General features: G+C 43.4%; 2 protein-coding genes across 9 annotated transcripts in view; one reads left to right on the top strand and one right to left on the bottom strand.

The window, feature by feature from the left end:
• Nucleotides 1–472: 472 nt before the first annotated feature.
• On the bottom strand, nt 473–19,698 carry LOC133073102 (basic salivary proline-rich protein 2-like). Its single transcript, XM_061166571.1, has 4 exons — nt 19,525–19,698; nt 1,377–1,920; nt 1,133–1,262; nt 473–920 (listed from the first exon to the last, which is right to left on the bottom strand). The coding sequence occupies exons 1-4, from the start codon at nt 19,696–19,698 to the stop codon at nt 473–475; spliced, it is 1,296 nt and encodes a 431-aa protein (XP_061022554.1).
• EZH2 (enhancer of zeste 2 polycomb repressive complex 2 subunit) overlaps nt 1,068–27,802 on the top strand; it is a 56,305-nt gene continuing 29,570 nt past the window's right edge. For 3 of the 8 annotated variants that reach the window (XM_061166006.1, XM_061166002.1, XM_061166001.1), the window contains exons 1-3: nt 1,068–1,123; nt 24,187–24,310; nt 24,866–24,967. In XM_061166006.1, the coding sequence (XP_061021989.1) occupies nt 24,194–24,310; nt 24,866–24,967 (219 nt within the window). In that variant the 5' untranslated portion in view covers nt 1,068–1,123; nt 24,187–24,193. Of the gene's footprint in view, nt 1,124–24,186; nt 24,311–24,862; nt 24,995–27,802 lie in introns of those variants that run through there. The other 5 variants (XM_061166000.1, XM_061166005.1, XM_061165999.1 and 2 more) reach the window with 2 other exon arrangements.

Below are 27,802 nucleotides of genomic sequence, written 5' to 3'. Positions count from 1 at the left end.
GTGAACGGCACGCATCCTTGATAAATGATTTTCAACGCTGACACGTGCTTGGCACTACAAACACTGGAAAGGGTCTTAACAAGGCGCTCTGAATGAGGAATTTGAAATAATCGTGACTTCCCTCTTTCCCAGGGTTTCTAAGGCGATGGGCACTGCGGGATCCACTAGCCAAAGTCCAGCGGGACGTGGGACCCGAGTCGGGCCAAGCGGCCGAGGGGCAGCAGCAGACCAAAGTAGCGGGCAGGGCGCTCCGCTCGGCTCGGGGGACGGCGCACCGGCCCCGCCGGAGCGCGGGAGGCTCGCTGCTCCTCGCCCGAGACCAGCCCGGCTGGAGCTGGGGCCGTAGAGGGCGTCTGGCCGGCAGATGGGGCGCTGCGGGCCCTCACGTCCGGCGCCTCCCGCTCACCGGCCGGCCAGCCTGCCGGGGCCTCCGCTGCGCGCGCGGTGAAAAAGAGCGCGGCGGTTGAAACCGTTACCACCCCCGAGTTTTGAACTGGTTCAAACTTGGCTTTCGGCCCCGCCCCGCCCCTCCGGCCCGGGAACACCGAGGCGGCGGTTCCCGCCAAGCGCTGCGAGCGCGCCGTCCCGCCCTCCGGCCGGTTCCCGCCACCCCGCCCAGCCCGCCTTCCCGCCCGCGGTTCGGGGAATCGGGCTCTGGAGGCCCTTCTTCCCCGAGCGCCGGACCCGCCGCCTTCATGAGAGGCGCCGGGCGTTCGGCGAAAAGAACAAAGAGCCGGCGCGGCGCTTCCACTCGGGCGGCAGCGTCCCTCAGCGCCTGCCCGCCCGCGCGCACGCGCCGCCGGCCCGGCCCCGCCGAGTCCCGCGGGCGCCTCAGCGTGGGGCTGGCTCGGCGCCTCCGAGCCCGGCGGGCCCTGTGATTGGATAGGAGCCCGCCTCGCGTCCCGCCAATCGGGGCGGCGCTTGGTTGGACAGGGGGGGCCAAATAAAAGCGATGGCGATTGGGCTGCCCGGTTTGGCGCTCGGTCCGGGAGCGTCCGACACCCACTGGGACGCAGAAGGCGGTGGAGCCCCGGCGGCGGCGGCGGCGGCGGCGGCGGCGGCGGCGGCGGCGGCGCGCGGGAGCGGCGCGCGGGAGCGGCGCGGGCTGGGGCGCGGGGCGCAGGTAACGCGCCGCTGTCGGGCCGGCCGGTCGGCCGGGCTCCGGAGCTCGGCGTGGGGCGGCGGCGGCGGGACATCCCCGCTGCCGCTCAGCCGGTCCGGGTAATTCCCCCCACCCCCGAGCGGGCTTTCCCGGGGTGCCCCTGGGGCTCGTGGGGGGTGAGAAGAGACCGCCCCTCACCCCCTTCGGAAGGGGCCGTGGGTCCGGGCCGACCCGCGCGACCCCCGCGGGCGGGCTGTGTGGGAGCCAGAGAAACCTGAGGCGGGAGCCCGGGCGGGCGCCGAGCGGAGGGTGGGGGGTGGTCCCCTTGCGCGCCAGCCCCTCCCGAGGCGCCGGGGCCGGGTTGGGGGCGCTCCGGTGCCCGGGGCGGCCCGGCCGCCCGAGCCCCGGTCTCCTTTGTGTGGAGCGGCGCGGCGGCGGGAGCGCCCGGGTGGGACGGGACGCACACAAGTTGATGGGACCTCGGCGCCGAGTGCGCACTCACAGACAAAGGACGGACTGTGTCTCGGGGGAGCTCGGCGCGAGTCAGGGGCAGTGACACCGGGGCCTGACAGCGGGCGGGAGAGGGGGCGTGGGGAGCGGGCGGGCGGGTTCGGCCCCACGCCCCCTCCCCGCGAGCGCGCAGGCTCGGCCCGGGGCCGCGGGGGCCGGGATGGCGCGCGGAGACCGGACTCGGGCGGCCGCGCTTGCTGACATTTCCGCGGAAAGCCGTCCCGGAGCCCCGCGTCCCGGAGCCCCGCGTCCCCGAGCCCCGCTCGGACCAGGCGGTCCCCGGCCGCCTCCGTCTTCTCGGCGGGGCTCTCGGTTAAGTTTGAGGCAAGGGTTGAGCTGTTCTCCCCTCTTCCCCGACCTCCCCGGTTTTGTTCGTTACGGAGGGCTTTCTGTCGAGTTCCCGCGTCCTTGTGGGTCCCCCACCCCCATCTCCGCCCCCCCAAAGTCGGTGCCGCAGGGTCACTTTGTGAAGAACGGGAGGGATCGAGAAGCGCGGTATTTTGGAAAACTTGGTGAACTCACGCCTGGTGAATCCCCACTTTCTGAAGAAATCATCATCTTAGCAAAAAAACCCCAAAAAAACCTGTCCAGGCTGTTTTGGCCAACTCGTGTGATACAATTGATACTGGCGACAGGTGCTAACGAAATCAGCTGTCATTTAGTGAGGAGCGATTGTTCCCCAAATCCCTAGGGGATGAACGGGGACGAGATGGTAGAAAGAGTTGGTCCAAAGAAAACGCTTATGCTAAACGTGTGTTTGGATAGTATGGTTAGCAGTTTCTCATTAATTGGACTTGTTTTCCGTGAACAATAGCTTTGTTGAGTCAGAAAAGACTGGCTGCAGAAATGTTTGTTGCTTAAGAAATCGAACGTGTGCTGTCCGCAGTTAAGCTAAACTTCCTTTGTTTGTCGCACAGGATCTGTAAAATTTTAATTCATTTGGAAATAAAGATGTCTTTGGTATTTAAAATGTTTTAAATGCTGCAGGGTTTGTTGCTGGGTTTTAAAGGTCGTTGTCAGCTTAATTTTGTGGCGTTTCAATGTCACATAAAACAACATTTAAAACAACAGTTTAAAAAAGCTTTTAAAAAACACTAATGCTAACACAGTGAATGTAGTCTGTACTTCTAGGGGGGTTTGAGATCGAGCGGGTGGGATACTAACCTTTAGATCACCAGGGAGCTGGCGCGGGGGTGGTTGTGGAGTTTATTTTCTATTACTCTTCATTCATGACCATTAGTAACTATTTTATGTTTGGAGATAAAATGTAGAGCAAGTGTGTAAACCTAACTATTGATCATTTTATTTGCAAGAAAACGAAAGTATTCAAGATACATTTTAATTTCCTATTCCCTAAAGTTAGGAATAGATGGGGTTCTAGTCTTAAATATAAAGAATCCTATTCTCTTTTTGGAGATGTGTTAGAGAATGTAATGTTTCAAGTCCTGGAAACGCTTAGGAAAATGGCATCTTAAATAGTAATTTTTGTGAAAAGTGAATGTATTCAAAGGAACGAAATTTAGAAACACTTAGGCACTCTTCTTATTTGCATTGTTTTATCTGTTGATTTAATGTGCAGCCTTCTATCTTACGGTTTCAAAAAATGGAGACAAAGAAATGCAATCTAAAAGTCTTTATTACACATTTTGCAGTGTTCGACATCACTGAACTGACATTCCAGGTGCTGTTCCTAAGTATTGTCTACATTTATATTAGTTGTTGGTAATTATATGTTAAAAAGTCCTGTTGATAATCTTGCCCATTGTTACGAGATGAGCTAGTTACGCAGATTTTGGCAGAAATTTGAATCTTTTAGGATATAGAATTCCAGTTTTTCCCATCTTGTGTACATTATAATTGATAATTACTATCTTTGTACTTGCCACAAGATTTTGTTTGAAAAGTTTTTTGGGGGGAATTGGTTTTAAATTCTTTGTGTTTGAATTGAGAATGTATTTAAGTAGCAGTGATAAAAAACCATATTTGTTGATTTAGTGTAGTCAGGCAAAGAAAAAAGCTCAAATCTGTTTATACCAGCTTTGCCTTGCATGCATACGTAAAAGTGATTATCTTTGTGTTGACCGCTAAAAATGTGTAGGCAGATTTCCCCAGGTCACAAGGGGTTTTCCAGGATATCCCCCATGCTTTGAGCTGGCATGCTCCAGGAGTCTGAATTAGTTTCTCACTTGGCCTAAAGAAGTGATTAAGAAAGTTGATCTGCTTTTAAAACACTAACAGCAAGGAAAAGTCCTCTGACGATCTAATGCATTCTGGGGTCAGTTGGAAATGATTTATGGATCTTCCTTGCAGTCTTTATGTCTGTACAGATTGTGAATGATGAAGAAATTCTACGTGGGCAGGTGAAATGTGCAGTTTGGGGAGAGCAGGAGAGGAACAGCTTATTAGGTTCGGAGAAAGCTTCACCTGCTGGAGGCCCTCCGTGTCTCTGAAGGGCTTGGTTGGTACCTTTGCTGTAGCCTGTATCCAGTTGCAGGCACTCACTGGTGCGTCCCCCCCTTCACTCTGAAGTGCCTTCAGGCAGGGGCTCTCTCTCAGTTTTCTCTGCGCACCTGAGTTGCTAGAGAGCAGGGATTAATAGTTGAATGAATAAAGGAAATCCTGAAAATGTAGGGAAATGTTTTGACAAAGCAACTTGCAAAGCAAACAGGATATATTCATGTTGTGAAGAACTTTGGAAGGTATTTTTCTCCCTGACTGGCAGTGGTTACAATGAAAAATAGTTATCAAGGTGTACAAGTTCCACGGTTTCTCCTAGTTATTAACACTCTAAGATACTGAAAATTGGATATACTTTAGATGTAACTGTTGGCTTTCATATTTGATATTTCAGGCAGCCAGAGAGAAGCTTGATGGATCATCTGGATATACCTGGCATATAGTGTCTGCTTAATTTATGTTGAAATTGATCGAGTCATACTGAAACTTAGGGGACGAATACATCTTTTAATCAAAAGGGGTTTAGTTACCATTAATGAATTCTTGGTTGGAATAACTTGAGCTAGGTTTTGAAGCTAAACCTGAAGAAAGTAGTGTTAGTGTAATTACAGATTATTTATTGGGGTGCTCTTCATCATTCTTTTAAGATGATAAATGTAGTTGTAAATCCAGTAATATCTCAAAAGGCATAGCTGATAAATATGTAAGATGGTTGTACTGTTTTTGTCTTGCCATTGCCCTGCTATGTGGTGCAAAAATATGACAAAACGAAGTGAAAAAAACCATTAATATTAAAGAGCCTACTGTTTGCCAGATGCTTCATTCGTTTGCTTGGTTTGTTTTTTATTTGTGGTAACATTCACATTAGATGCTTTGTTTTTGATTCTTGTGAAAACCACCTTGTACCCATCATCAGAGGTTTGGATAAACCGAAACATGTCATATACATACAATGGAATGTTCAACTATTGAAGGAATGACATACTGACACATACTATAACATAGGTGAAACTTGAAAACGTTATGTTAAGGAGAAGAAGCCAGACACAGAAGGAAACAATTTTATGATTCCATTTATAGGAGGGAGCTAGAACAGGCAAATTCACAGAGACAGAAGGTGGAACAAGAGGTTACCAGGGGCTGAGGGGAGAGGGGAATGGGAAGTTAGTGTTTAATTGGGACAGAGCTCCTATTTGGAAGGTGAAAAAAGCTCTGGACATGGAAGGTCAATGTTTTGATTCTGTTTAATGCCACTGAATTATGTGTTTAAAAATGGTTGACATGGTAAATTTTATGTATATTTTACAATTAAAAGAACTTTAACAACAACAGCACCCTCTGCAAATATTTACAGATAAGTAAGCTTTGGTGTAGAGGGTTAAGAATTTGCCCAGGATTATCAGCTAGGAATTTGCAGGCAGGATCCAAACTTATATTCTCTTTGGCTCCTATTATCAGCTCCATGTTATCTACTTGTCTTCTGGATGATTGAAGAGGCATGGGTTCCAAGAAGAATGAGTTTATTTGAATCAATCAGAAAATTATATTTAAAAGTAGATAAATTGTAGTTCAGATTGAACTGAACTGAATTGTAGTTTTATGGGATCTATGCCCCAGACTAAGAGATGTCTTTGTGGATTTTTTTTTTTTTTTTTCAGCCAGAATTGTAATAGTGTGCACTCTAGGGGGAGGACACGGGAGCTTTGAGTGTGGTCTTTGGAGTCACATTGTCCTTGAAGTCTAAGTTCCCTGTCTGTAAATTGGTGTCTTAATGATAAGCATTCATTCCATAAGGTTGTGGAGAGGATTAAATAAATTAATACATGTGAAGCCCTTAGAACCACACCTGGCACAAATTGTTTAATAAGTGATTCTTAGTAACTGTGCCAGTATTGTTTTTTAAAGACTAGATGTACTTTCATGGAACTAAACACTTCCCAAACTTAAATATCTGTATATAAAGAAAATGGTGCCACATATGATTTATCTGTTTACTTCTAAACAGTACTGTCTGCTGTTTAAAAAAACAGACAATATGTATTCAATTTAAAATACTGAAATAATTTAGATGTTTATAAAGTGAAAATTTCTTGATCCCTGTAGCCCCATTCTGTCTCCCTTAACAGTTTGCCGTGTATTTGTCCCAAACTTTCCAGTGTATTCATGCGAATATATTGGTTTGGCCAAAAAGTTCCTTCAGTTTAAAAAGTGAAAATAAAGACACGTTTTTCATTTTCACCACGGACTTTTCTGAACAATGTATTCACCATTTTGTTCTACTGTGTTTTGCTATTTTCAGGCAGCTTCATAGTTCTGTTTCCCCTAATCTTTTTTATCTTTTTGAATAAAGAACTGTTCCAGGTGCCTTTTATTGTCTTCCAGGGAATTGCAATTTTTTCCCTTAAGAGAATTTTGTGAAGACGGAAATAAATGGAAATCCAAAGGTGCAATGTCTGATGAATATGGTGGATGAATCAGAACTTCCCACCCAAGCTGTAACAGTCTTTGCCTGGTCATCAAAGAAACGTGCGGTCTTGGGTTATCCTGATGGGAGGTTATGGTTTGCTGTTGACTAATTCCAGACGCTTTCTGTGGAACGCTGCTTGCAGTTGTTCTGATTGGGAGCAGTGGGCGCGCGCATACTTATCCTTAAGTGGTGTCAGATTCCTTGCGACCCTGTGGACTGCAGCCCATGAGGCTCCTCCGTCCATGGAATTTTTCAGGCAGGAATACTGGAGTGGGTGGCCATTTCCTCCTCCAAGGGATCTTCCCGACCCAGGAATTGAAGTTCATTCTCCTGCATCTCCTGCATTGGCAGGTGATTACCACTGAGCCACCTGGGAGCAGTACTTGTTGGAATTAATCAGTTGGTTTCCTGAAAGAAGCTCATCATAGAGGACTCCTTCTGATCCCACCATATATACAACTTCACCCTTTTTGGATGAAGATCGGCCTTTGGTGTGGTTGGTGGTGGTTCATTTTGCTTGCCCCATGATCTCTTCTGTTCCACATTATTGTACAGTATCTACTTTTCATCCCCCGTCACAATTTGTTTTAAAAATGGAACGTTTTTATTATGTTTCAATAGAGAGTTGCATATGGAAATATGGTAATGGGTCCCATCCCCCCCTCACCCTTAAGTGGAACCCAAACATCAAAGTGATTAACGTAACCAAGCTGGTGCAGATGATTTTCAGTGCTTGATTTGGTTATTTTGAGACTATTGACCATCTCTCGAGTGGTATAACGTTGATCTAAGACATTAGAGCATCGTCCAGTGAGAAATCTCTAGCAGGAAACTTTGAAAATTCCTTTTGATACGTTCAGTCACAGCACCATCTCCATACACTGCACAAATTCTATTTTTGTGTTTCAGTTGGGTTTTTGCCTTAATGTAATAAAGCATAGTTTGCCGAAAATATTCCTTTTGTCTTCCATCTTCAGTTTTAAAATGGCTACATAAAAATACACCAATTTTGAGACTTTCCTGGCTCTTCAGTGGTTGAGACTTTTTCCTTCCAGTGCAGAGGATGCAGGTTCAATCCCTGGTCGGGGAGCTAAGATCCTACATGCCTCTGGGCCAAAAAAACCAAATCATAAAACAGAAGCAATACTGTAACAAATTCAATAAAGACTTTGAAAAATGGTCCACACAAAAAAAATCTTTTATTAAAAAATCGACCAGTTTTGATAAGTTTTTTTAAATGCACACTGATATGAGAGCTGTCACAGTACAATCTAACAGAATTGTTTCTAATGAAGTGAAGAACAACTAAGCGCACTGCTAGAGCCAGAATGGGCTTTTTGGTCAACCCAATATTTATACATGTATTTAGGTATTTTACAAAAGCAGGATTAAGTTCTTTTGATATAAAATAATTATTTTAGGTCAGTACAGAGGTCTGTTTCATTTTAAAAAGCTGGTAGTTCTTTAAAGCTTGCTCTGTGGTTGACACGGTTTTAAGTGCTTTCGTTTATTTTACACGGACACTGTAAAGACAAGAGATGGCGGGATTATGTTACCAGTCAGTGGTAGGTTACCGATTTGAATTTAGGCCTTTGGGCTTCAAAGCCCTGATTTCTCAGTCTGGAGGGTGTGTGTGTGTGTGTGTGTGTGTGTGTGTGTGTGTGTGTGTACGTGCGCACGCACAGCGCGCGCTTGTTTTTTGTTTTCGTAAGGCCCCTTGAGCTACCAATGATTTTAGCATTTCTTAAAAGAGTTGTAAAACAACAACAAAACCCCCCAAAGAATATGCAAGGCGACTGGCTGTGGCCTGCCAAGCCTCGAGTGCTTAACCACCCGACTCTGCAGAAGTGTACCACCCTTTGCTCCAAGCTCGCAGGCTGTTAGGTGGAATACGCCTTGTGCCGGCTTCTGTGTTGTCAGGCAGTGAACCAGCTGTCTGTGTGGGTTCTGTGCTCGCCCTCTGAGTGGGGGGGGGGACATCCTTATGGAGCTTTGAACCTCTGCACGTCAAGATTATGCACATTGCAGGTTTTAATAGGTGTTGCCTAGTTGCTTTCTAGAGAAGTGTCTGTTTTTGGGGGGTACAGAATCAGCTTTACTGAAGTGTAGCTTATATACCTTAAGATCCATCCATGTGAAGGGTACAGTTGGAAGAGTTTTGCCAGCTGTAAGCATCTGTGTGACTGTCACCTCAACCATGATGTAACCTTGCTGCCATTGCAGAGCTCTTCACGCTCCTTTCCCGTCATTCTCTCAGTTGCTGATCAGATTTCTCCCGTTGCGGAATTTCATGTGAATGGAATTATGCAGGGTATACTCTTCTGTGACTGGCTTCTTTGATCCAGCGTGTTCTCGAGGTTTATCTGTGTTGCTTGTTTCAGGAGTCATTATTTCTCAGTAGTAGTCCATGTGTGAACATCCTGTGCTTTTTTTCACTTCATTGCTTGCTGAATGGGCTGGTCCCTTTTGGCTCTTGTTATAGTAAATCCTCTGTGACCATTTGGGCAATCTTTTTGTGGATGGATCTTTTCCTTTCTCTTGGGTAGACTTGTAGTTGGACTGTGGGGTCACTTGGTAAATACTGACTTAACTACATGAGAAACTGCCAGGCCATCTCCACGAGCAATTGTGCCATCCTGCGTGGAATTGGGGTGGTGGTGTCTGCCTGGGACCTGCGGTTCCGCTCCGTCTTCACTGACGTCTGTTGTTTAAGTCACTGGCATCTAATGAGTGCTGAGTATCCTTTTGTGGTTTTGATGTACATTTCCTAAGTGTTCACAGTGCTGGATATCTTTTTACATGCTTATTGGCCATTTGTGTGTACTTTTCAGTCAAACCTTTTGCCCATTTTAAAAATTGGCGTCTCTGTATTCTGGGTATACTGTCTCTGTCAAATGTATATATTGGAAATGTTTTCTCCTTAATTTTCTCCATTTTTTTTTCTCCAAACGTTTTCTCCAAATTTTCCTATTTGATTTTGTGTATTTTTGACAATCTATAGATCAAGTTAAGTAATAACACTAGAAGCATAATGTTTAAATTCAGTAAAATTGTGTGAAAACAAATTTGTTCTTAATTCACAAGTCATTTAGTTCTTGATATAACAAAATGTCATGTTTGTAGAAACATGAACATGAAAAGGATATTTATCTTGATGGTGTTAGGTGTGTGAGTTATGTGGCATGGAGAATTTTAAAATTTGAAAGTGATAATATTTAGTAATTCTTTAAATTTTCATTTGGAGTAGTTTGGACCTTTTCCATTTTTTAGTGAGTTAACAATTTGCTTTTATTTTTTTCTTCAGAGGATAAATGGGAATATTAAAAGTGACTTTGATCTTAGTATCTGGTTATGTAGAAGTGATAATAAAATTGTCAAGCTTGGTCTACCTGTTTAGATAGTGAAGTAGTTTTTTGTTGTTATATAATCAAATAGTTTTTCAGATTATATATACTTGATTTGTTCACTGCTTTATTTCTGCAAAATATCAGTTCTTTTGCTCAAAACCTGATTTACTCCCACAGTAATTTTTAGTTTTTCTTCACTATACAAAATAATGTCTTTTTGACACTTTTTAAAAGCTTACTAGAAACATCTTGAAATGCTATGTATGAATTTAGTGTGCATAAATGCAACAGAGGGATAAAGACCATCCTGAGATGGTCTCTTCTTTAATAAAGAAAAAAAAGTGCCAGGGCTTCTGCTGGGTGCTGTACACCACTGCAGGTGGGTTGTTTTCCATGGCTGTCGATTCCGTGAGAAACTCCTGAAGCTAGTGTTCCAGGCTATCTCGGAAACAGCCTAAGCTCTCTCAACCAGTCACACAGTAAACTAGCTGTTTTCTCAAGAGTTTTCTTGTACTTCTTCCCTGTTGAGCTCAGCTGGTCTTCTTCCTCGTCTCCAGGAAGCCTCACGTGGAGTCTGTTCTGTCGTCTTTCTGGAATCCCTTCCGCACCGTTGTAACATCTCAAGCTGCTGTTGAGTCTTTCTCTCTCTCCCTCTCCCCTTCACGTGAAGCTCTGGTCTCCTCATCTACATGGGAGAGGTTAGAAAAAAGTCTTGTACATAGCAGGTAGAAATAACATTTTGTCAAATTGATTTAGGATCAATAAAATTGAAAACTTGGGCCTCTCTTCTTTAGCAGCAACTCAGTAAATAATTATTTAAATAGCACTCTACCCTTTAAAGCAGAGGCTTCAGAAGTCTGTCTCAAAAGTGAGTTTTGTTCTCCTTCACTGTGTGTATCACCCAGTGAACTTTGCTACCTGCTGTCAGGTACTATTGTGCAACTTTAATTTATAAATATAATATACTCTTGATTAAAGTTAGCTTGAGAAACATGGAAATAAGTGAGGAATATAAAATAATGATTCTGCAGATTTACCTCAGGATGGTCTTTATCCCTCTGTTGAATTTATGCACACTAAATTCATACATAGCATATCAAGATGTTTCTAGTAAGCTTTAAAAAAGTGTCAAAAAGACATCATGACTGTTTTATCTGTTTTAGTACCTTGGCTTTTGATACTAAAGACCTAAGTGCTTTGTAAGCCAAACACAAAAAATGACAAAAACTAGTTGATTTTCTTTATTGAAAGAATCTCAATCATCATTAAAGCAGCTTTTGTATGTTTTTGATGCTGGTGCCTGTAGTGAAGTTTCACTATACACTGTTCACAGGTGCGTGAGTAGCTATCGTGTGCTTCCAAGTCATGCTACTAGCTACTGTTTACTTCGAGCCTGCTCTGTGCCTAATATCTATGCAATTATAAACCAATCATTTTACTTTTGAAATTTATTGAAAGTCATACATTATAATTATTCTAAAAAAAATATAGCATTTGCTGAATGAGAAGATAGTTACCTGTTCTTTGAATATTATAAAAGATTCTATTAGGATGAATTTAATGATCTTTTAACAGTATGATGATCATCTAAAAGTAGTTGTGTTTCCTTGGCAAGTAGCTTTCGTGGATCTCCACTGCTTAGTGACTGAGATGAGCAAACAAACTGAGCAGCTTGTGATTTTTAGGACCTACCACTTGCCTTTTTCATAGATAAAGAAATAGGAACTTGGTGGAGTTAAGTAACTTGCCTCAATTCATACAACAAGGACAGAGGTCCCTTAGAGAATAGGGTTTTGCTGCTTCTAGGCTTCTTAGCTCAAATACTGACATGCTCAGTGCTTTGCTACTGTAGGCACTTATGTCTGTTTCTCTGGAGACTGAGAAATACTGGACGTGAGTTCATATTACCTTCACAGGTGATTGTGATGCTTTCTAGCTGGCATTTGAGTTGTTCTGTGTACTTCTCCCATTCCTAAAACATCTAATGCTAATTATAAGCTGGTTCCCTGGCAGCTCAGAGGGTGAAGAATCTGCCTACAGTGCAGGAGACCCAGGTTCAATTCCTGGGTCAGGAAGATTCCCCTGGAGGGAGGAGGGCATGGCAACCCACTCCAGTATTCTTGCCTGGAGAATCCCCATGGACAGAGGAGCCTGGTGGGTTACAGTTCATGGGGTGGAAAGAGCTGGATCCGACTTTGTGACTAAGTACAGCACATGATGTTATGGTGATAAAATAATTAAATAGACAATTTACTTTGGTAACAAATACTGGAAATATCACTGGTTATAAGTAACACTTGAAGGGTTAGGCATTTCCTTGTACTTCAGCAGTATATTTATATTTATCATAAACCTTAAGTATGGGAAAGTCATGAAAAGACTTAGAGCTCATCATGACCCCTATCTCTTTTACTTCCATGTTGGCCCAAAACTACTACATTTTTAAGCAAGAGAACGAATTTCAGGGTGGAGATGAACCCCAGGAGTTTCTGAAGGGTCTCTGAGGAGTCTTGTCCATGATCTAAAGAAATGGCACTGACAGACATTTTTATCCCCTTGTGGTGGACACGAACCCCAGTGCTGAAATCTCCAGGTAAGGGTTACTTGATTGTAGAACGCCTGGAAATTCTGAGAGAGCCTGTAAATACTTAGGGATTAGTAGTTTGAACTGCCAAGTCCATTTTATGATACTGTCTTCAAAATATGGAGGAAACTGGGGGACTTTTTCCTGGTGGTCCAGTGGTTAAGGCTCTGTGCTTCCACTGCAGGGGGCACAGGTTCGATCCCTGGTCAGGGAACTAAGACCCTACCTGCTGTGTGGTGCAGCCAAAAAAAAAAAAAAAAGAATATAGAGGGAATTTTGTTTGGGGATTAAGACATAAAGTCAGTGTCTCAGGTGACAGACATGTATGTTGGCAGAATTGCCCGTGGAGAATTTCTAGGAAGGTATTGTAGCGCAAATCCCTTCTCTTCAGGCCCCAGAGCAGCCCATCTTTCCTCCAGTGTGAGGACAGGTCACTGTCCGTCTGTTGAGCACAGTTGCTGGTTTGCACGGATGGGCTCGTGCTGTGAGGGTGCCCTGGCGCCCTGCGCGGCTGACTAGTGTCAAGGCCTTGCAGAGTCTGGGTGGCAGAGTCCTGTCACCCGCCTAATGCTCACCGGGATAACTTACCTCAAGTGGGCTTCTCTGAAAACTTTCCCCAGCGTGTGTTGTTAAATGTGTACTGGGTGTTGGCTTATTTGAGACATGATTTAGAATAGACTTCCTCTAAGGAAGTATTAAAAGGAGTTTTGAAGAAATACGTGTCCCACGTCCCATCCTTGAATTACAGTGAGTTGTGTATCAGTTTTAATTTCTGGTGCATCAGTTTTTGTTCTGTTTCCTCTCCAACAGTGTCTCGGTAAACTGAATAGTACCTAAGAGAATGAAGGGATTTTAGCTCTTAAAAACAGGTTTTGTACAGTTTTCAAAGAGAACTTCACCCTTTAGATGTCAGTTTAGCTAATCAATCTGTATTATCTGTTGTCCAGGCAAACTGTTAAGACCTTTATGATAGTTCAGTTTTCCACCTGGTGTAAATTTATATGCCATTTCTTTTCTAAGACATGTCTGTGAATGGATAGGATTTTCGAATAACATAGGAATGGTGGTCTGTAGACTCCGGGGTTTAGTTTACTCTTCTGCTGAAAGGAAGATGACCTGACTTTTGTAGAAAATACATTACTGCAGAGTCTACTTACTCTTGCTGAAGCAGTTCAGTTAATGTTTTCTATCATTCACCTAAGATTGCTACATTACTGTAGTTTTCCTGTGCCTTTTTAGCTGGGCTCCAACCAGGGCTACAAATGGGATCTGAATTTTTAGTTTCCCTTATCACTAGTCATGGCACATTTGGTTCCTAAAAAACATATTGATACAAATGCTGTTCATAATACTTTTTCACCTGTAGTTGTATGTACTAGTGATTGTGTGACTATGATCTGCTGAAGTTTAGGCACTAAGGTGCCTGTTGTATCTTGCAAACTCGTGTCTCTTAAGTGTTTGGCACTTTCAGAATGTTTTATAAATTGATTTTGATTGGTGGATAGTACCTCTATTCCTGGCTTTCCCAAGTCCTTCAAAATGAAGTTTCAGAAATTTCTTTTTTGTAAATTTTCACAAGTCTTTTGGGCGGACTGTTTGGATGCAGCAGTAGTGAGCTTGTGTATTTTTGTTACTTTTTTCTCCCTTTTAAATAAAAACAGAGGCATGCTAGAAAGTGAAAAGGGACAAGATATTTACTTTTATCTTTCTCTTACGTGGGTAGGGCAAAGTGCCAGTGAGTATGTGGGGAGTTGGTCAGAAGGGTAGGGTTGTTCGGGGGAAGCAAAGCAGGGGGTTAACAAGAGAAACGGTGATGAGGGATGATACCTTCCTGCGAGGGTGAAGGGTAGGACAGACGGATGAAAGCAAGCAATTTAAGACAAATTTTGTTAATGTTAGTCCCTTAATTTGGCACAGATGTATGGCAGCCTTTCTTTTGTATTCTGTAGTTGACAGTTACAACAAAGTATCCCTCATTAAATATTTTTAACATAGATTTAAAATTTTTTTATTTATTTTTGGCAGTGCTGGGTCTTCGTTAGTTGTGGCAGGCAGGGGCTACGCTCGCTGTGGTGTGGAGGCTTCTCTCATTTCGGAGCACAGGCTCCAGGGCGTGTGGGCTCAGTAGTTGTGGCACGCGGACTTAGTTGCCCTGTGTGTGGCATGTGCGACCTTCCTGGACTAGGGATCAAACCTGTGTCCCCTGTATTGACGGGCGGATTCTTGAGCACTGAGTCACCAGCGAAGCTCTCACAGAGATTTTTTGTTTGCCTTTTTTTTTTTAATTACAAAATGGTGATTTCTAGGCTTTCATTCTTACAAACTTGTCTTTTAGGAAATATAATTTGAATATATGGCAGCTCCAGGCTCTCTGCTAGGCAGATGAAAAGCTGGGGTACTGTTGGGATTTCTGATTCACATGGTCTGGATATGCTTGTTCTCCAAGTGTGCTCTGTGGCTGCAGGGGGTGGGACTTCCCTGGTGGTCCGGGGGCTGAGACTGCCCTCCCAGGGCAGGGCATCAGGGAGCCAGATCCCACATGCAGCAACTAAGACCTTGATCCAGCCAAATAGATACTTTTAAAAAACAATTTTGGTAGTAATTTAAGATGTTACTTGTTGACATCTGCTCCAGTGGCGGAAAAGCAGTGGTAGATAAGGACTGTTGGCACTGTGGCACTTGGAGTTTAAAAAAAAATGTTTTTTTGAGAATGTGAAATGAAGTGAAAGCAGTTACTAATTTTATATACTCTTGATCCTGAGTGCACATACCTTAATATTCTGTGCTACAGGAAAGGAATGTGCATCTATAGGGCTTCGACGCTGCCAGAGTCCGACGGTCTCTGGGAGCCGCACTTATGTGATGGAGTTCCAGGCTGCACCAGCTGCTTTTTTCACGCGGAGCCATTTTCACTTGAAAGAGGGGTTTACAGACAGTGATTATTCCAGCTTGGGTATGGGGCAGACGTTTTTCAACAAAGTGAGCCTGTCACTTGATGGAGAACAACTGACCATTATTTGTTGCCAGTGGCAATGTTTGAGTTTTCCAGCAAAAATTAGAATTTTTAGAAAACTTGGTATCTGTCATGGTGAGGTTGACAGCTTTTCCAATAAATACTTAAAGACTTTTCTGATGACATCAGTGGATTTAACAAACAAATGATTTTTTGAAATATGGGAACTTATGGAAAATCTGCATAACTCAGTGGACCAGTGTTTTTCAAATTGAGGAAATGATATTATAAAGTCACGCATGGGTTAAAGATGCAGTCAAAGGAGACAGACCAATGAATTTTAATGTAGCAGAGTAGGAACGTTTATTGATACAATTTTAGATCCCTCATTGCAACTAATGTTTTAAGCAACAACCGCTGCTTACAGAAGGATAGAGGTTGTCTTGAGGAAAAGCATCTGTGAGGTTGAATCTCACGCTGCTCTGGTCACTTTTCTCTTAAAACAGTTCTGGAGTAATGTCCGAGCATGAGATTGCCCATGAGCTCAGAAGCCATGCGGACGCCCTTCCCTGCTGTAGCCCAGTGTTTGTTTGGGAAGGGATCTTCTTCAACCAAAACAGCATGTTGGAGCAGATTGAATGCAGAAGCAGATATGGCAATCCAGCTGTTTGCTATTAAGACAGATATTTAAAGAATTGGCAAAAATGTAAAACAGTACCCCTCATTAATTTTTTAAAAAAGGAAAATAGTTTTTTAAAAATAAAATGTGTTACATTAACATTTTATAATAACATTACATGTTATATTATCATGTGACAGACTTGCTATTGGTTTTTTTAATATGTTTTAAAACTTTCTCAGTTTTACATTTCTAATATGAAAAATATCAGTAGATACACCTTGTATAAGCTCAAGGTGTCCTAAGACCCTTTTAGCTCATGAACGGTGTCGTGTTTCCTTAGAACGTCCTGCCTGCGCTTTGTGCTGCTGATTGCTATGTGAGTAATTAATGTCTCCGTCTGGGTCTGCGTTCGGATTCTTAGTGGTTGCAGTGGCCAACTTAGGGAGTCTTAATCTCTTTTGCTCAGTTTTTTCTCCACCTGAGTGCATCAGGGTTTTAAATGTTAGAGGGTCTCTTGCTGTCTATTTTCTCCATTCACACTACTACCAACCCAGTCAGAAGTTCTTATCACTTTATTCCTAAATTACTTCAGTAATGCAGTTTCTAATATATTTTTCAACCTTGAATGTTGAATGCAACTGTTGGGTTTAGCTTTGACTTTAGCTTTATTTATATGCTCTCTAAAAATGTACAGATATAAACATCTTATGGTATCACCAAAGCAAACTGACAGATTAAATAGACAGTCAAATCAGCAACACATATTTAATGATGCTGTTTTGTTAACATGAATAGCCAATCTATTTCTTTAATTTGGCTTAATAATGCTAACAAAGAGAGCATGTATGTGTTATAAAGTGCTGTTAACGTTTAGTCTTTGTTTGTTCAGGATAACTGACCTAGTGGTTCACCTGAGCTGTGACACCTAGCAGTCCTTGAATGCCCGCTTGAACGCCACTTGGAGATTCTGTAGAGCTGTGTTGATCGCTGGAGCGTTGTGGAGTCACTGAAGCCTGCTCTGGATAGATACGGAATCAGTTAGTTTTGGAGTCTTTACTGGAAAGTACTATTGCACATTTTACGAGTGGCTTGGTGGGAACAGAATGCAGGTTGGTGAGCTCTGCGCCCCGTGGGCCTGTACCCCGCACTGGGTGCTGAGCGCCTCAGCAGGGCTCTGTGTTTGCTAGCCCCAGCGGACCTGGCTCACCTTACTTTCCTGTTTGGTTGTTGTTGTTTTTTTCCACAACCCTCAACACCATCTCACATACTAAACATTTTTCTTTGTTTTTGATTTGTTTCCATCCCAATAGACTAAGTTCTGTAAGATCATTGGTTTTTGTCTGTTATTTATTTCTGAGCCTTCCATTCTTACAAGGGTACCTAGAATGTGCTAGATGTTCAGTAAATATTGAATAACTCGGTGAATGTGTATTGACACTTCTCTGTTAAAACTCCAAACTCAGATGCTCTTTTCTGTGATAGGTGTTTACTGCTATCTCCCAGCTGGGTCAGAGACATGCTTCTCTGTTCATCCTGAACAGGACTAGTTGTACACGACACCTGAATTTTATAGAACTGTTTGATTTCTTTGATCAGTATGTGTATAATCAGTGGAACAATTACTTTCCTTGGTTCAGAGTCTGTATTTTTATTAATATAGCCTATAGCCTGTATTATCTTTTTAAGTAGACACCATCTTATAAGCTCATATGGAGATTGCCCCCCTCCCTTATATTACTCAAGTAATGTCTTTGTTTTTAAATAGTAGAATTAGATGTGGGAATTTCCCCCTCAAATTCCATCTGTGTATATTTTTTGTTTTTTCCTATTTAACATTTTACATAGCATTTTAATTTTTAATATACTTCTGTTCAGTTTATCATTTAAAAAAGGTGCTTTTAGAATGAAAACCTTTAGGTTGTTGTATAAGCTAATTTTCTTCTTTAAAAAAGAAACTTTATTTTGGAATAATTTTAGATTTCTGTAATCATGGTATATTTGTCAATAATTAAGAAACCATTATTACATTGCTGTTAACTAACCTGGAGACTCTATTTGGATATCACCAGGTGTCCTACTTAGTTATTCTGCCGCAGGACACCAGGTTGCATTCAGCTGTCTCCTTAGTCTCTTCCGATCAGTAACAATTCCTCAGTCTTCCCCTGTTATCATAACCTAACTTATTGGTCAGGTGTTTGGTGGAAATATTCTTCAGTTCGGGTTGATACATTTTTAAGCGTTAACTGAAGTGACAGGCTGTGAGGTTGGGGGAAGATATGAGTACCTTCTGTATGTGTACCTGTATGTGGCAGGTGTCATGGGGTGCAGGCAGAGGGTGAGCTAATAACCCGGACGGGGGTGTCGCTGGTTTCTGCACTGGGACCCTGCCCACCCCAGTTTTGGAATTCCGTGGAAGGAAGACTTGCCCCCTACCCCCATTTGCTTATTTAGCTTCCACGTCCTTCGCTCCTGGACTCATGGATACTTGTTAGTTTGGCTGTAATACTGTTGTGGTTTCCTTTGCAGCTAACACCGCTGCAGCTCTGGCCCCTGGGAGTCCTTCAGTCTGGTTCCTGCCTTTCCTCCTCAGAGTACTCCCTTCCTTTCTGCTGCAGGCTTTCCTCCTGGTTTCCTGGTCCCAGCCCTCAAACGGCCGTCTCCTCAGAGCCCGGCTTCCTTATGCCAGAGAATGGGATCCAGGGGAAGAAGACGTGGGGTCCTGCTCCTGGGCTCCGTGGCCTGGGAAAGGCCCCGCCCGCCAGCTCACCCGGGGATGCTCTGCGTCTCTCAGAGTTCGTGCGGCTGTCCCCGATTCTGGTCCATCACCGCCTCTTCCTTATTTGGCCCTGGTTCCCCATGAGGAAATTGAGCTAGAGGACAGTGCTTCTGCCCAGTTCTTTTCGTCCTCAGCCGCCTTCTGTCCGGTTGAAACACAGATTTCCACAGTTTCCTAGGTGGGCTCCTTTAGCCCGCCTGTTTCCATGGGCCTATCTCCTGAGGTTTCAATTCACTTGGATCCGCTGTGTGGTCTGCATTCCTTCCTGAGATCCCTGGAATCCCGTTCTGTTCTTATTTACTTGCCTACAGCCTCCCATGTGAGAATGTGACTTTTCACACCCATCTGTCGTGTGACTTTTTCTCTGGGTGTTGTATCCTCCTCTCCCTCACCTGTGGGTGATGGTGGCAGGACCTCCCTGGTGCCGCGCCTACTCTGATGGGCGCTGGGCAGTGCCTGACCTGAGCGGGCTTCTCAGGACTGCCCTGTGACCTGGATGCTCCTCATGGCGTGAGGACAGGGAGGCACCAAGAGATGTGGGAACCTGGCCAGGTTCTCACACAGCTGGTTCTGGGAAAGCTGGGTCCAGCCCAGGGAGACTGGCTTTGCAGGCCGTGCATGCGCCCCTGTTTAAGTTGTGGGTGGGATATGGAGAGCGTGCGGCCCACGTCTGTGCCCTGCGCCCATAACCTGCGCTGTTACTCACCAGGGCACCCTTCTGCCCAGCTGGGGCGGGCGGTGATATGTAGTAGTGTCTGCTCGTTTTCATGAATCCCCTGAATGGGGGCGCAGGCAGCAGCTCCGTGTGCCTGCCTCCCTTGGACGCCTTGCTCCCGGTCTGCTTCTCATGGGGGTGTTTTCTGTGAAGCTCTTCAGGCATACGACCTACTTCCCTTTGGTAATTTTTATCTCTTACCAAGAGTTCACATCTATAAGTCTAAGTTCTCCTAATCCTAACCTACAAAATCTTATTTACCATTAATTTACTTTTGAATTTATTAAAACTGGTTTTTAACTTAAAAAGATAAATAGGTAAGTGAGACTATATTACTATATTACCTATATTACTTTGAGCTGCCCTCAAAAGTGTTTTAAATATAAAAGCACTATTAAAGATTGGTGATTTTTCAAACTTGGCAATTTTCTTTAGGGAAGGACATTGAGAGTATTGCACTTGTAGTACTTAAATGTTGTTGAGTTTGGATTTCACCTTCCTCAGTCGAGTCTTCAGTTAGGAGTCAAAGTTAACGCAATTAGGTGAGAAGGATAAGTAGTACACATAATGTATAATTTTCTTTAGATAAGTAGAAGCATAACTCAGCAACTGAGTAGATGGCAAATGCCTTGATGCAGCAAATCCTTTAGGAATGAAAAACCTTTTAAAGAAGGGCATCAAGGGCACCGAAAATGCCCAGGGAACCTTTTTTCTTTCCTTCTTTTTTTTTTTAAATTCCTCAGCTGAGTAAGGAGGGGCAGGAATGTTACCTTAGGTAATAAAGGCCCCTCACAAGTGGCTGAGGGCTGGACCTGATAGACAAGAATGAGATTCCTGGGCTGTGTGGCCTAGTCACTGCAGGTGGAGGTGTGTCTTGGTGTCTAAACCCGAGGGCAGGGGTGGAGTAGGTCTGCTCCTGGGCCCGCTGCTGTGGACCCTGAGGACATGGGGCCAGACCCTGTCTTGTGTTCACTCACGCAGAACTAAGACTATACCTCAGATCCCTGCTGTGCCTCATGTGGCAGAAAGCCTGATCCAAAACAACTGAGGTTTGGTTGACTCATAAAACAGACTCTGAACTATGTATAATCTTACTTTAGTTTCTTTAATCTCTGTATTTGTAGTCCTGACAGGCTGTACGACATTGTATTAAGTTGTGGATGGTCCCCTGCCATACCCTGGTTTGTCTTTTGAATTAAAGCATATAACTGTCGTTTTAGTTTCATTGTATACAGGTGGACTTGAGCTATATCTGCTTTGAATAAGAAAAGCTGTTTTTTTTTTTCTGGAATAAAAATCATATTCGTGTCATTTCATCTATGAGACTAAACAGATCTTTTGAGTGAGAAATTTAAAAACTGGATTTCTCCCACATCCCCATCCATTTAGTAGCAAGTCATTTTAGTGAAATTTCCTTTCTGCTAATCCATGAGTACTCCGAGCGCTATCTTAGTTCTTACTGGGCTGAGATGTGGTGGGAAGGAGTCAGAAGGACTCATTTGTCTGCTTTCAGGGTGGGCAGGGGCTGGGGGAGCTCGAATTTGAAGGCTTGAAGGCTTCTGCTTGCCGGCCTAGAGGTGGGTGGGCCTGCCGGGATTGGGTGTCTGCAGCCAGCTGTGGGGGGTGCTGGTACCCAGTTTGTTTGGATGAGGTGTCTCAGGCAGGAGCAGCTTCCTTAAGGGAATCCTGGAGGCTCCGGGTTTTACGCTCAGGATCTCTTCATTTGTTGCAGGGCAGGAGGGCCACAGGGCCCTGACCGCCCCGAGACTCGGCTTCTCCCAGGTTTCTCGTGATGGGGTGTCCCCCCCCGCCCCCCCCCCGTGCTCAGCACGGCAGCCCCTTCCCTTCATGCCTCGTGGCACTGCGGCTCGTGACCCGCACATGTCAGTAGACCTGCCTTTTGGTTTTATTGTTTGTTTTAAAATCTGTTTGTCAGGCATACAGCCAGGCCCTGGGGTTTTACAAAGAAGAAAAGCTGTTCTTGAGGTGGAGGAACCTCCAGTGGGGGTGAAGTGGGGTGAAGAACATGAAAATGTGATTTTAATGTGTTGTCAGTGCCGAGGGAGGGAGCTTGTTTTATGTAAAACATCCTTCTAATGGTCCCTTAAGTTTTGTTAATTTTTTCATGGGTCTGCCTGTTTATCCCTATACTTTTGAGGAGCAGTCTGTATACTTTTATTTGTTATCCTAATTCAGAGGTCATGAACCTTATATTTGGATAATTTCCCCTTGAATGAATCATGATTTTCTTTTCCTGTCTATTGTGCATATTTACCAGATCATTCTGTGACTTAAAAACCTTCATTTTCATTATTTGGGAGAGCTTTGTGAAATTTATAAACGTGGATACGTATCCACACACGCCCTCTTACGGAGATGTTGGTTTCAAATAAGCTTTGAAGCGTCCTGTTGTTGATTGTGAGACTTGGTAGTTTAGTTACAGCCTTGGTTCTGTCTTGACAGACTCTGGAAGCTATTCCAGGGTTGAAAACATGAAGTGCTAACTGATGATGCCTTTTCACCATGACAGAAAAAATGCACCTTAAAGACTGTAGTGATAACTGTGCTGGACATCAGTGAGGACAAGAGCCATGCTCCCAGAGCAGGTTCATCGGACTCGGCACCACCACCGCCTGCTGGGGACCAAGAATTTGTGGAGGCGGTAGTGGTGATGAGTTTATGAGCTAATGAAGTGGTGATAATCCCTTTTTACCTGATATTTCCCCCTTTTGGGTAGGCCTCTGAAGTGCCAAATATCTGAAAATGATTTGCATAGAATCACCTGAGCCCATCTGTTGTCTTAACCACAGATATGAAAGCAAAAAATTGCCACAGAGTCACTTTTTAAATAGAGCTTTAGCTTCTCCCAGACTCGGGCGTCCTTTGGCCCGGCCTCACCTTCTTCCTCATTTCTTCCTGGGGTTCTTCATTTCTGCCAAGCTGGGGTCAGCTGTGGAGGTTAGTCTCCTCAGCTCCCAGGAGTGTTCCACTCAGCACCCCAGGCAAGGGCGCACTTTGACCCTTTTACAGGACTCATCCTATCTCTGACCTCACTCAGCTGTCTTTATCTGAAGTTCTGAAATCTCTTCATTCTTCTCATTCCCTCAGTTCTTGTGGTTGGGCTCTTCACCTGTTTGGGGTGCCTTTGTCTGCAGGGTCTGCCGGCGACCCCTGGCTCCTGCTCTTAGCGCCTGCTCTCTGTGCTTTTGAAATCGCCTCAGCTGTGAAGGTTGAGTTGTCACTTTTCTGCCCTCCTTCTACCCCTCCTTACTTGACTCCCCCACCCTCAACCCCAGTACTTTTGCGTGTTTATCTCATATTGTAAAGTCTGTTCTTTCAGGCCTTCCTAGGTGGGCTATAAGCTCCACAAGGCAGGTTCTGTGTTCCGTTCATCGTCCAATTCTTACTAGTCATTTATCACTTGCTCTCTTTGCTCCGCTTTCAGCCTGAATCATCCACCATTGGCGTTGTCTGTCTTGGCTTGGTGGTGGAATATTCCTACAGAAAGTTCCACTGACCTCTGGACTCCTTTTCTTTCTCTGATTCCTCTCCTTAGGCATTTTTCTCTGTGCCTGAGGGCTGTATGTAAACAGGTGCTGAAACTGCTCAGTTACTCAGGCCAGAAAGCCGCCTCCGCAGACTGAAACCCTTCCCTTGCTGTCCTCCCCGGTGGGCTTGTACGAGCGTGTCCCCCCACCCCCCGGCCACACCTCTGCCTTTGGCTCTCTTGCAGCCCCTTCTGTCACTGCTGCAGCCAGCGGGCCCCTCCACAGTGGACGTCTTCCTTCCACTTGACTCAGAACCCTCCATGACTTCCTCTGTGCCTAGAGAAAGTAAAGCCCAGATCCCCAGCGCTGCCCCTTTGTGCCATCCGACAGAGGACTGTCCTTCTAATCTTTTGAAGATACAAGTACAATTCTAGCACTTTGAGAAAATGTTCTAGAAGAGGACACTTGTTAGACTCTGTAGTGTGAACTGGACACCTGGTGGGCCGCAGGCTGAGCCCATGCCACACGTAACGGGCTTCCAGAGCCTCTGAGTCCCTGCCTTCTCTGGGAGGCCACATGGGAGGAAAGGTGGCCACAGGTAAAACCAGACTTGCATCGCCGTGTTGAAGGTGAGAAGCATGGTTGAAAGTGCATGTAGGGGGAATACTTTAATTTGTACCTGTATCATATATTGTTCTGTATATTTTCTACCTTTAGTGCTGTATGCAGATTTTACTTCTTTTTTGGATTTCTCTTCCAGTCATTTATTTGTGCCTATATCAGCTAATTTAATGATGAAAAACTTAGAACATGTGTCTACATTTTTATTTCACTCCACAAGTGTGAATCTCATAGCTCCTTACTGTATATAATTAACTCCTGTAATGGGTCTTGTTTTGGTAGAATGACTGCAGTTTAGGAGTGGAGTATCTTTGTATATAAAAATGTCTTTGAAAAGTTATGTTAAATAAAAATTTATACCCGGAATGAAATGTTTTTAAGGACTTCACAACCCAGAACAAATGAGCACCCTCCTTGCAAATACCAAGAGCGTAATTATGTGTCATTTCTTTAGTTGGTGGTTAGTTTGCTGGGGGTTAAAACACAAGTGATCATATTCAGGCTGGTCAGATCAGCAATTTTAATATGAAACCATTGCTTTTAGAATAATCATGGGCCAGACTGGGAAGAAGTCTGAGAAGGGACCAGTGTGTTGGCGGAAGCGCGTAAAGTCAGAGTACATGCGCCTGCGGCAGCTCAAGAGATTCAGGCGCGCTGACGAAGTCAAGGTACCCTCTGCCTCCTGGGAGCACGCGGTACAGCCCTCAAGATAAGCTTTAGTGTGAGAGGGAAAGTGGCCTTTTTACTGTAAGAGACATGGAAGCTTGGAAGTTGAGGTCCTCAGTCTGTCTTAACTAACATAAAAATATACCATGCGCATAGTGAAATGATAAGTTTTTAGTCTAATTCAGCCTACTTGGCAATCACCATCTTTTCAGTATAGCTTTGTGCACTGCATGACAAGACCTAGGATCCAAGCATAAAGGGGTGTTTCATGGTACTGTGTTCCTGAAGTCTTTGTAATTAAAAAAGATATGTACACAGTTGACAAAGGACAAAAATGATTTCTTGTTCCCCTTCTACTCTCAGTAAAATAATAAATGTTGTGTTTTTGTATTATTTGAATGTGGGAAGCCACATTTTAGTGTAAAATCCGTATGCTTTTGAAGGAATATCCCTGGTACTTTTGACGAATTATGCAATTTTAACCTTCATTAGAGATGTTACAAATTTTCTAACAATGAACAATTTCTTTTCTTCTCTCCTTCATTTTTTCTTAAAAGAGTATGTTTAGTTCCAATCGTCAGAAAATTTTGGAAAGAACAGAAATCTTAAACCAAGAGTGGAAACAGCGAAGAATCCAGCCTGTGCATATCCTGACTTCTGTGAGCTCATTGCGCGGGACCAGGGAGGTTGGTGAACTCATGCGCTGTTCAAATTATCAGTGCATTTTGGTTTTTGCTGTTGGAATGTTGGTTGGTTATTGAGAGGGAACCATTGATCTTGGATGTCCCTTGTTTTGTTGCTGTTTCTCTTTAATGTGCAACTGCTAATGGCTTCTAGTTATTCCTATAACAGAGCTCTGATGTTTAGAATTCTACTCTCACTGTTATTAGATAGATCCCTAGACTTTGTAAGACTATGCATTAAAAAAGAACTTAAAATACTCTTAAATGTCCTCATCAGATCAAAAGTTAGAGCACGGCTTTCTGACCCACACTTTTCTTTTTTTCTCCCCCTTCTTATGAATTAGCCATGCTGGAAGAATGTTTCTTTTTCATGCATACTCATGGAGTTAACAAGCATTTTATTACACATTTTGTTTAAATTCTAAGGCTCACTGGGAATTTCAGAACTTGGGGTTGAGAGGTCAGAATTTCATTTGTTAATAGCATTTTTTTGGATGAATGAAGTAGATCTTAATCACTCCAAAAAATTACTGTTTTCCAAGGAAGGCAGTAAATCTATGGTAGGTTTATAATGAGGTAACACTTTAAAATGTAGTAGTAGCAAGATGAAGAGAAAATGGCAGAAACTTACACAGTATGAACCAATCAGTAGGATTTTGGTTAAGTTGTTTCAACTTAAGTGCCAGTTTTATACAGAAAGACATGGCATATGATAAGAAATGCTACCTGAACAGGCATGGAAGCAGAAAGAGGGAAGAAAGTGAGATGAAATTTAAATTACACCACGGAGTAGATGATTGTTGACCTGGGTGTCTAAACATGGGATGCATTTAAACAATGGAATGAATTTGTTCTAAAATGATGTTTTCAACGAGTAGACATTTTCAATATGGTATTATGATAATTAAGCAGTAATTTGCTGTCATATGAGGCCTGTTGAGGTCATGTGATGGACTGGCTTCAAGGACTGGTCAGTGCTACAGATATGGTCCTAGAAGTGGTTTTAGTGATGATGTTCATGGTCTTGATGGTGAAAAATGGCTTGGGATGATTCTTAGTTATTTATAAATTTTGTCGGGTGACAGCTCTTTAAGCTCTGATTTGCAGTTGTATAAAATGTATTATATGAAAAAAAGTATTAACACCTTCCAGTCACATGGAACAGGTCAGGACCTACACATTGAGGTAAATGACTTACTAATATGTACTTATTAATGTACATATGTAAATAAAATGTACTAAATATTTCATAACTAAAGGTGAAAGAGATTCCTTTCTGTGCTGGTTAGAACATCCTCAAAAGGGATCAGGATGTAGCCTCTCACTAGTTCTTTTGCAAGTTTTGTCTGGTGATGTTCTGAAAGTTTTGAAGTGAAGGAAAAAGAAACCTCTGTTTTTTACTCCCCAGAGAGAAAAATCTTAGAAATTTGAAGAAATAAAGTAGGAAATGCATGGAACACTTGTTTTTGCCACCCATTACAAATCTCAAAATGCTGCCAAAAGCCCGGCCTGCCTTGATAATAAAAGTCGCAGCAGTGGTGATTTCTGGCAGGGCACTAGGTCTGTTGTGATTTAATCACTGTGATGGCTGTGTTGCCCCTTTTCCACTCCCGGGTGAGGAAACGTAACTTAGAGGGCTTAAAGTCAGTTTCCTTGCTCTAGTGATCTGATGTGGGCCTGAAAGAGTACTCTTTGCTCAGACACATTAAGAAATTATTGAAGTTCGTTATTTATGTACAACTGGAATTGCTCATGATACAATTTTTGGTGTTAATCAAAGAGTATAGTTTATTCAAATGAATATTTACTAATTGAATTTTGCTTTTAATTTTGTTAGTAGAGATAAAAGTCATTGAATGTAAAGATACCTAACTTTTTATTGAGCTTATGGGACAAATGGTAAGAAGAAATTAGTATTTTGATAAAAACAAGTGGTTTTTAAACTTAGTACTCCATACTGGTTGAGAAGAAATATTTTCACAAAATAGGAAGGAAAAGGAGGAAAGAAACCCCTAGCCTCAGGGTTCAGGGTTTGTTGCCTGGAGCTCTGACCTGGTCAGGCTCGCTTGTTTTTGAGCGTCTCTTGACAGCTGATTCTGCTTCAAATGATTCATCTTATACTCCTCCTAGCCCCCCACCCCCTTTAAAACCGTCATCACTGACTTTTGGAAGCTAAAGATTTATATAGTTTGTGATAAGCTTTTTGGTGTTATCATAGTAAATAATAGAACTTTAGGGCTGGAAAGGACTTTAATGATCTCTGTCTAGTCTCCTTACTTTTCAGATAAGACTCTATCTCTGTTTAGTTTTTCTTCAGTTTGAGCATTTCCAAAATAGATCAGTTTCCTTTTTATGCTTTGAAAGTTGGAGTCAACTAGGTCAGAAGCAGGGAGAAAATAGGTAAGTTAGCCTGTTTTGCAAAGACTTTCTTTGCAGTAGGCTTGAAGGCTTGGCAGAATTTGGGACTGCCCTGTTGACCCAGACACCTGAAAAATCTGTTTCTTTGAACATTTGTTAAGTGCTGTTGTGACACTGCTTTAATTAAGTCCTTATCTTTATAAACTCATCCTTTATAAAAGGGTTGTCTTCAGTTTAAGTTCTTGGAGCATGATGATGATTCACTGACAGTTTTCAGTCATTCACTCAAATACTTTATTCCCTTTTGTACTTGTAGAAGGTAGGTGATACGCTCAGTTTTAAAATGACCAATTTTATCTAGGTTATTTTAGTAAAGAAAATCTGACAAGGTTACTTTCTGATCTGATGAAGTGACTTGGGTTCAAGGAGCCCTGCAGTTGACCTGCAGCCACA

This window comes from Dama dama, chromosome 18, assembly GCF_033118175.1.
Source record: "Dama dama isolate Ldn47 chromosome 18, ASM3311817v1, whole genome shotgun sequence".
Classification (NCBI taxonomy): domain Eukaryota; kingdom Metazoa; phylum Chordata; class Mammalia; order Artiodactyla; family Cervidae; genus Dama; species Dama dama.
This window is presented reverse-complemented; position numbering and strand designations above follow the sequence as displayed.

Coding starts and splice junctions, on each gene's coding strand:
- LOC133073102 (XM_061166571.1), bottom strand. CDS start 19,698: ATGCCTGAAGAGCTTCACAGAAAACACCCCCATGAGAAGCAGACCGGG. Junction 1,263..1,376: donor CGCCCGGGCTCCCGCCTCAG/GTTTCTCTGGCT, acceptor CACGAGCCCCAG/GGGCACCCCGGGAAAGCCCG. Junction 921..1,132: donor GACCGGCCGGCCCGACAGCG/GCGCGTTACCTG, acceptor TGTCCAACCAAG/CGCCGCCCCGATTGGCGGGA.